We start from the raw sequence: 9811 nt of genomic DNA on the forward strand, positions 1-9811 counted from the left end.
GAGAGCGCTCCCCGGCCGCGCCGCACCTCCCGCGCCCGCTCCTCCAGGACACCGGTCGCTGCTCCAGCCCCCGGGCCCTCCGCGCCTCCCAGCCCGCCGCGGCCCGCTCCCCGCCACCGCACCCACCCAGCCGGGCCTGGCCGCTGCGTCTCTGCCGCCGCACTCGCCACCGGCTCCCCCTGCGCGCCACAATGAGCTCCGGCACCGCCAGGGCGATCGCCTTCACCGTCCTCCTCCTCTACTCCACCAAGCTGGTAAGTCGGATCCTGTTTGCCACCGCGCTCCCCGCTGCCCTCCCCGGCCCAGACTCTTTCCCCGGCGTGCCGATGGGCGCAAGAGGCTAACCTGAAAAGTGCAGGGTATGTTGGTGGCGGTGGGTCTTTCAAGCCCTCGCGAAGACGTGTCCAGGACCTCTTCATGGGCGCAGCCTCCCGGGGGGACTGGACGTAACGGGGCCGGGGACCCCATCGTCTACCGGGCCGTACCCCTGTGCTCCCTCTTCCAGTCACTACGCCCCCCCCAACCCCCCGGGTTGATCGCCCCGAGTCTCACGCGTTTGTTTCTTCTGCCCCTTACAGGCGCTCAGCACCTGCCCCGCCGCGTGCCACTGCCCCCTGGAGGCGCCCAAGTGCGCGCCGGGAGTCGGGCTGGTCTGGGATGGCTGCGGCTGCTGTAAGGTCTGCGCCAAGCAGCTCAACGAGGACTGCAGCAAAACGCAGCCGTGCGACCACACCAAGGGGCTGGAATGCAATTTCGGCGCCAACCCCACCGCTCTGAAGGGGATCTGCCGAGGTAAGATGCTTGTGGTTTGGCCCCTTTAAAAAAATAATAGTCCCCGTAGTCCAGAAGTTTAGTAATTTTGAGACCATGTATGGTGATGCTTTGTTGTTGGTAGCTTGGCAGAAAGACACATGATTTCAGCAGTCTGGAATGCAATTCAGTGTGTCTGGGCCCAACGAAAAGCGCACACGGAAAAGTGATTCCTGACTGACTTATTGTTCTGGTCTGGAGTCTCCGGGGAGTTACAGAGAACTTTACCATAAATTGAATTTAACAGAGCAGAAAGTATGTATGCATTGCAAGCCTTGGTCCAGACTCTTAACCGGTCTCCCTCCCCCCCCCCCACCCCTTTCTCTTTTGGTGATCTCTGCAGCTCAGTCAGAGGGCAGGCCCTGTGAATACAACTCCAGAATCTACCAGAATGGGGAAAGCTTCCAGCCCAACTGTAAACACCAGTGCACTTGTATCGATGGCGCGGTGGGCTGCATTCCCTTGTGTCCCCAGGAGCTATCGCTCCCCAACTTGGGCTGCCCCAACCCCCGGCTGGTCAAAGTGAACGGGCAGTGCTGTGAGGAATGGGTCTGTGATGAGGACACTGCCAAGGACTCCGGGGACGACAGGGACAGCCTCCTGGACAAGGGCCTGAGATTGGATGCCTCCGAGGTGGAGTTGACAAGGAAAAACGAACTGATTGCCGTTGGAAAAGGTGGCTCCCTGAAGCGGCTCCCAGGTAAGTAGCGACCTTGCCCTGCAGCGGGTTTGCAACTTTCTAGAAAAGACCCTTTGCTGAGATGTGTGTCGATGCGCCTCTGAGAAACCCCCCCTTTTGTTCCTTGCTCTAGTTTTTGGACTGGAACCCCACATCCTATACAATCCTTCCTCGGCGGGCCAGAAATGTATCGTGCAAACTACGTCATGGTCCCAGTGCTCAAAGACCTGTGGAACTGGTATCTCCACACGCGTTACCAATGACAACCCCGAATGCCGCCTGGTGAAAGAAACCCGGATTTGTGAAGTGCGGCCTTGTGGACAGTCAGTGTACAGCAGTCTGAAAGTAAGTTCCTAAGGGCGCCCTGGAGGCTCTTTTCAGCAGGTCGGTGGGGGGGTCCAAACTTTTCTTTCAAGAACCAGAAATACCTACCGTCGCTGACTTTTCTTTTTCTTTCCCCTTTCTTACAGAAGGGCAAGAAGTGCAGCAAGACCAAGAAAGCCCTGGAACCGGTCAAGTTTACTTATGCCGGCTGTTCAAGCGTGAAGAAATACCGCCCCAAGTACTGCGGGTCCTGCGTCGATGGGCGGTGCTGCACGCCCCAGCAGACCAGGACTGTGAAGATGCGCTTCCGCTGCGAAGATGGGGAGATGTTTTCCAAGAACGTTATGATGATCCAGTCCTGCAGATGCAACTACAACTGCCCGCATGCCAACGAGGCCGCCTTTGCTTTCTACCGGCTGTTCAATGACATTCACAAATTTCGGGACTAAAAGCTACCTGGGCTTCCAGGGCACATGAGGGAGAATGCTGTCAGGATCTCCGAGACATGGGTGGGGGCGGTGGGGGTGACGGGCTCTATTGTAGAGGGAATTCTGCCTTGCTCGTTCTTGAGTAGTACTGAGGTGTTTGGAAACTGCCCCGTGTGCTGCTGCAGACGGACACCACTGCAGGATGCTGAGAATACTTTGCTTCATAGTATTGGAGCACATGCTACTGCTTCATTTTGGAGCTTGTGTATTGATGATGTTCTGTTTTCTGTTTGTAAATTATTCGGTAAGCATATTTTTCTCGACTTTTTGCCTTTTCAGTTCTGCGATTGTAAAGGAGAATGAGATTAGTTAGACAGGTAAAGCCTTTGACAGAATTGGAGAGCAATCCACCCCTCCTGAGGTGACACTCCGTGAGTGACTGTGAGAGGCAGCTATCTGCACTCGAAACTGCAAACAGAAATCAGGTGTTTTAAGACTGAATGTTTTTATTTTATTTATCAGAATGTAGCTTTGGGGGGGGAGGGAGGAGGGGAAATGTAATACTGGAATAATTTGTAAATGATTTTAATTTTATATTCAGTGAAAAGAATTTATTTATGGAATTAATCATTTAATAAAGAAATATTTACCTAATACCAGAGTGTATGTTATTCAGTAATTTTTAGAAATAGGCCAAAGTCCTTGGGAACCAGCTAGCTCATCCCTTCCTTCATTCAAACGAGATTTGTGCCAGGCACTGTTCCAGCTGCTTGGGATATATCAGTGAGCTACTGACGAAAATTGGACCATGACTTTTATTTTGTCAGTAGAGAAAGATCTGTGTGTGTAAACCGATCAGTTTGAAAAGCATGTATCAAATACCAGGCATTGCACTAACCACTGAAGGTAAACTCAAGAAAGAAACCTGAAACCAAGTTTGTGATTTAAAATAATGCTTTATTTTCCCCAAGAATTCAAAGCACCAGGGCCTCTTTTGTGAAGTGGATAGAGTAGAGTTATTTCTTCCAAATCACTGGGTTATTGTGCAGATCATTTCCATAGAGGAGAAAAACACTTTAATGAAAAATTGACTATCTTGGTAGCCCTCATCTAAGTTATGAAAGGCCACTTGCTTATGATATTTTCCCACTTTATTTCTAAAACTCAATAGAACTACTTAAAATTCACCCTGGCCTGGGAAGAGAGAAAGAATCTTGGAATCTATTGGAGTCGGTTTTCACTAAATGAGTTTGAAGAAATGATTTGTGTTAATCCTAATAAGCTGGTGGTTAAGTAAGCACACTATTAAATGCAAAGGAATGCAAGGAATTTCAAGTACTTTTCCAATGGACTGAAGACCGAGCTGTCCCATTGGCCCTTTCCATTTTCTTACATATATTGTATTAATGGAAGGGGCACAACAATTAAGCTCTCAGCTGAGAACAGAAAAGTTGTCAGCCAGCATTTGAGGGACACAGACCCAACCATCTGCTCCTGTAAAGATTGCAGCCGACAAGTCCCTGTGGGCATTTCTCTGTCACATGGGGTCGCTGAGTTGTAATTGACAGCAACAAATAACACTGATGGAGGAGGGAACAGTTCGATAGAGTGGACTATCCAGGTCAAAGGCTATACACAGAGCGTTCCTAAAGAAAAGGATCCGAATCATAGGTCCAAGGGTGGTGGAGAGGCTGCTGTATCGATATTTGGGAAACTGTCAGGAGGCCTGTGTTAGAAGAATCTGCTTTTTTAGAAAGGTCTGACAATAAGTGATAGAAGTTTTCCTTGCACGGTCCCTCTTGGCTCCTGTTCAAATCCATAGTGAAATATTTCAGCCTGCACTTGGTTAAGAGGATACTTGAAATTTTAGGCAATACAAGAGAGACCTCTAAGGAGGGGGTGGGTGGGTGGGTAATGGGGTCCTGTTAGGGGTGACTTTTCAAAAGTATTTAATATTGATGTTTTAGTGATGACTTACAGAAAGCACTCGATACGCATCTGCTTTAACAACTTACTCAAATGCATAAAGGTTCATATAAATGTGATGGCAACATGTATGACCCAAAGCCTCCACTCTTCTCAGTTTGACAATGTTTTGCCCAAAACATAGCAATTTGTGCCTTCTGACTAATCAGTTTTCTAGCCTGAGGCATTCAACGTTTTATTTGGGGGTTTAAACACCACCTGGCTCAGTCTTGGATGCCGTTAAACTTGTCAGTGCAATTAACATGTGAAACATAATAAAGGCGTAAGGTTTTTGTGGGGCAATCTTCTTTAAACAGACAGACATCTAAATCCACAGGCGAGATTTACACATTCCCAGGCACCAGTCTGGAGGGTATTGCCATTCAACATAAGCATTCTATAAAGTGCTTCTTCTATTGCGATCAAGGAGCAATGCTTTGTAGATGCTTCAAGTGAGCGAGGAAGAAATGTCTCTCCAAATAAGCTCAACTATGAAACTCTTAGTATGGGAAAACCTTACATCTTTGGGATATTCATGTCACCCTAGTAAACACAAAGAAGGTGACTCACAAATGCGGATTCCATTTACAAAGAGAATCTTCAATCAGCAAGGTAGTCTCAGTGAAAGTCAATTATTGCCACGTTATGTGACTGTCAGAAGCCCTGGGGGAGTAAAGGTTAATTAAGTCCTTGACTGCCAACCCAAAGGCTGGTGGTTGAAATCCACCCAGTGGCTCCCCCCAGGAGGAAGACCTGGTGGTCTGCTCCCATAAAGATGCTCGGTGGGCGTGCTTGGACTCTGTCGCAGGAGGTTGCTAAGTAGGGAAAATCAAGTCCGTAGCACCTAACAACATTATGTGGCTGTAGGGAAAAAAAAATATCAAAGTAGTCAAAAATGAAAAGAGATTTAGAACGGATAAATTTGTTAAAGATAAAAAAAACATAAATTGTTCGAAGATATAAATTCATTAAAAATGTATAAACGATGAGATTTAGGGCATATAAATTTTCTCGAAGTCCAGAGTAGCCTCATTTCAAATATTGAGAAAACAGAAATAAAACCATGCATCTGCACACATAATGTTTACATGTCTTCTTTTTATTACACACACATACGCACAGACATATGTACATATCCATACGCAACACAGCCAAGTCTTTATACAGTTCTGCACTTTTCAATCCAAACGACTGGGGTGGTCTTGAGCTATTTTGAGGAGAGAGATTTAAGAACAGAGAGTTACAGGGTGCCCTCAGAATCTCAGGAATTTGGTGAATTTTGAGAAATCGTCTATGGGATATTTAATAGCACGGTACGTGGTCCCACCGTGACCATTTTTCAAATGAATGCATCTGCTGTCCATTCCCTGAAAGATGCAACTGAGTCAAAATTAGCAAGGCATTTTAAAAGTTATTTTCCAGTAAGGGGAAACAGATTGGATTTGTCCACACTCTCCTTCGGCATTCCTCCTAAACTATTTGAAATTCAGCTGGGCAGGAGCATGGGCAGGTATGAACATCATATAGAACAAAGGTGCGTTCAGGACCAAGTGGCAGACAGCGCAGTGGAAAGAACTGCAGATGGGAATCAAGAAACATGTCTTGTAAGCCTCAACTCTGCCATTAACGTGCTGGACAACTCGGGGCAAGTTTCTGAATGGTTCACTCTGGTGTTAAAATGGGGCAGTACTCCCAGCATTCTTGTCACCCCAAACGCCCCTTTCAGATAAACTCTTGGATGCACTGACTGCTGTATCTTAAAAACATTGCATCTTCAGGCCGCTGACAGCATGAAAGAAATTGTCCAGGGCTTTCTAGGGGAAAATGCAGCTGTTTTCAGTAGCCTTTGGGAATGTAATGCCGCTAGATGGTCTTTACTCTGCAGAGTCCCCCTGGCTCTAGGGCATGGTGCTTCCTAGAGCAAAGGTCTATACTTTCTCCTCACCGTGCTGCCCTGTTGACTCCATACCCCAGCCAACCATTGCCCCGAAAGGAAGCACGTTTTGCTGGATGACCGTGATGCATGTGTCCTATGAAGTGGTAGATTTGTGTCCTGCCTCATATACTCCCGTAATCTGATCAAGTGTAATTCAACTCAACATGCATTCCGACACATGCGTGAATGCTTTATAGGTTTTATACATGTACTTCTGAATCTAACTCTTTTTCCTCTCCTCTGTAAACATCCAAACATAAGCTGCCACCATCTGTTGCCTGATTTGCTGGCGTGGTGAGCTCAGTTGTAGCAGATTGTATTTTTCAAAGGCAGTTTAACACTATTTTTATACAACATGCCCCTCTACAGTATGCTTTTGCTGCTCCACCATCAAACTTTTGTACAGTATGGGACCAGATGCCGGAGAGGGGCGAATGGGCTTGAAACCTCAACCTTTAGGTTAGCCGCTGAGCGCTGACCCACTGTATCACCGGAGCACAGTCACTGTGTTTGCTGCTGTCGTTAGATGCTGTCAAGGTGGTACCGACTCGTCCAGACACTGCAGGGTCCTGCCCCTCCCCACCATTGTTCGTGTGCTTGAACCTGTGGTTGTAGTCGCCACTGTGTGGTGGGCTCTCTTGTCGTGGACCTGCCTCTTTTCCGCATGATGTCCTTCTCTAAAAATGGCTTTCTCCTGACAACATGCTCAAAGTGCTATTTCGCCCCTCGCGAGTCTGGATGAGCTCGGCCGTTAGCCAGTGAAGATGGAGCACGTGCTGTGGGGCTCGTTCCCAGCATAGCACTGGCTGGAAGCTTCTGCTTTCTTTCTCTTGGAAAAGAGATGCTGTGTAAGAAGCACAACTATTACCAGGCAGTGAGCTCCCGATGCCACATGGAGATGCCTTGGAGAGTGAGATGCCATGTGGGAAAGAAGAGGTCAAAGAGGAAACTGGGCGGAGTAACCATCGTGGGAGTGGCCCTTCCAGCTCCAGCATCCCCAGTGACGTCTCGTGATTTATAGATGAATTGTACACCTGAGTCCTCCCTAGCTCCCTGACCCACAGAACAGTGAGCAAGATCACCTGGCTACCATAGGCACTAAGTTTGGGGCGTGGCTTGTTAAGCTGTCAGCAGATAACCAAATATCCCTGCTCAGCGTTCTCACGGGATCCCAACTGTCACCGGAGCCAGAGAGCGGCTTTACAAACAAACAAAAGCTAGAAAGAAAGAAAAACAATATATATATACATAAATACATACATAAATATATATATATATATATATTAAGCCCCAACAGCTTTTCTTGCATTTAGTAAAAGATTCAACTCTTTTTTTCCCTCAATTTCTTTTTTTAAATAAACCATTTTATTGGGGCTTATACAACTCTTATCACAATCTATACACACATCAATTGAGTAAAGCACCCTTATACATTTGTTGCCCTCGTCATTCTCAAAATTCGCCTTCCACTTGGGTTCCTGGAATCAGCTCAGATTCAACTCTTTACCTCACACCGCATCCTGGAGTCTGCCTCCTTCAAAGCCTTCTCCCTCTCCAGCTGAGCTCCCATGTCCGTTTCCTCTTCCGCTTCTCCTCGGCTTTGCAGTACTTGTGCCTCTGCCTTAAACACCGCTTGGCCTGATCTAGGTGTTTTCTTTTTATACATTCCATCAAGCAGTTTTATTTTCATTATGGCACTTAGCACCACCTGGTATTTCTTGCTTACTTAATAGGTCTCCCCTTCTAACGTCACCTCGACTCAAGCCTCTTCTCACTGCCATCAAGTGCCTCTTCCCATCAGGACCCGATAAGTCAGAGAGACCTGCCCCTGGGATCCTGAGGCTCAAATCCATATGGGAGCAGAAAGCCTCATCTTTTCCTCGTGGAGCCGCTGGTGGGCTCAAAATGCTGACCTTTCCGTTAGTAACTCAACACATACCCACGATACTACCAGGGTTCCTTAAGTGTATTCATGAGAGCAGACATTTTGGTCTGCTTTTTTTTTACTACTGTAAGAATACCACTTGACACTGTGCCTGGAATAAAGTAGGTGCGCATTAAAATGTGTGGCAGTTAAGCTGAAGCTAAATTACAAGACACCCACTCCCTCACTGACATATGCTTTCTTTCTATGTTACCGTGCTTTCCCCTTACCTGTCACACTTTCTTTCATTCAAGCATCTAGTTAATAGACACCTGCTTGGCCTACTACATTCCAGGCACAGTTCCAGAAAGTCATGAATGGGAATGCATGGTTCCTCTACTTTGTGGAAAGGGAGATACACACATATGAACAGGTGACCTAGGTCAGCTGAACATAAGAGAAACCCCAACATAAGAGCTGCTGTCTCCCACAACACTCTCCACTTCTGCTCTGGTTCCATCATTTCTTTGCAATGCTCACACAAGACTCGCTGACAAGGTTGCTTGTGATTATGGGGTTTATTATGGAAGCACAGGTTACAATTCTGGTGAGAAATGCTCAGGATACCATTGTTCAGTCAGGACATGTTACAAAGTTCTGTCGGGTCTGCTAAGAAATGCTCAAAGGATGTGCCACTCCACGGCCAGTCCCAGACCAAATGCACTCAGCTCCAGCTCTGTGCGTCAGCGAACCCAGCTCCTGAACTAAGCGCCCAGAGGCACCACATGCCACAAGGCAGCCTCCTGCCCCCAGACCTTCGGCTTTACTTGCCCCCTCGGCTGGGACGTTCTTCCTTCTGCCTCATGCTGCGACCCCTGATTCTGCTGAATCCCCTCTACTGCTCCTCTGGTGTCGTAACTGTCTCCTAGACCAAGGATTTTCAATGTGCAGGGACCTCAGGATCCAAATGACACACTCCAGTCCTACTTCTTCGCTCGCTGGTAGCAACTGCTTCTGAAATGACTCATTTTATACACAGTAGGGTGGTCGTCACAATGCATCCTGTTAACAAGCACTCACAAGTGAACGCCGTCACAACCTCCCCCTTCCTCCTCGTACTCAGACTCATCAGGAGAAGGTTGCTTGGCGGGAGTTATGTAGGTTATGGCTGGAAGAGCCACAATAAAGAGTTTACTGCCCTGCAAGTGTGTAAAGCGGTCTCTACCACATGTCCATTCCCATGCTGTGATAAGAACCGAGGATGTTTGAGGAGAAAGTTAACAACTAACTCCCAGGGGTTGGAATCAAAATGGCCTCCTGAAGAAATTGGCATCTTAGCTGGGTTGGGAAAGATAGATAGGTTCACAGTACTCAAAAGCCCTGATGTTCAAGTTTGTAACAGTTTAAACAAACAGTGATACCTTTCCTGTCTCCGTCAGAGAGAGAAACCAATAACATATACACCACCTGCATTTAGAGTCTTGCAGACCGTCTTGGAACCGATACCTGTGTGGTGGGGTTTCTCCAGAGAAAGAAATGCCTTGTCACCCTCTAAACTCCACTTTCTTCCCTCCCTCCACCCCCAGCAGTTTTATTGGCACATAATTTACATATCATACAATTCAATCGTTCAGTGTCATCAAGGAGCATTGAACAGTCACCCCCACATCAATATTAGAGCACCCCCCCCATCGAAAAAGTCATCTCTAACATGAGTTTGCAATCACAATCAGTTCTAGTGCTCCCCCTACACACACGCGGCCCCATTTTCTAGAGAGAGCAGCGTCAGAAAGATCCCATTTTGA

The 9811-nt window shown here is 47.4% G+C and overlaps 1 protein-coding gene across 1 annotated transcript; it reads left to right on the top strand.

The window, feature by feature from the left end:
* Nucleotides 1–2895, top strand: CCN1 (cellular communication network factor 1). The gene is made up of 5 exons (XM_075557884.1): nt 1–254; nt 579–792; nt 1154–1510; nt 1623–1834; nt 1960–2895. Exons 1-5 carry the CDS (start codon nt 192–194, stop codon nt 2260–2262), a joined length of 1149 nt encoding a protein of 382 aa, XP_075413999.1. The 5' UTR covers nt 1–191; the 3' UTR covers nt 2263–2895.
* Nucleotides 2896–9811: the final 6916 nt, after the last annotated feature.

Source organism: Tenrec ecaudatus, chromosome 1 (genome assembly GCF_050624435.1).
Source record: "Tenrec ecaudatus isolate mTenEca1 chromosome 1, mTenEca1.hap1, whole genome shotgun sequence".
NCBI lineage: Eukaryota > Metazoa > Chordata > Mammalia > Afrosoricida > Tenrecidae > Tenrec > Tenrec ecaudatus.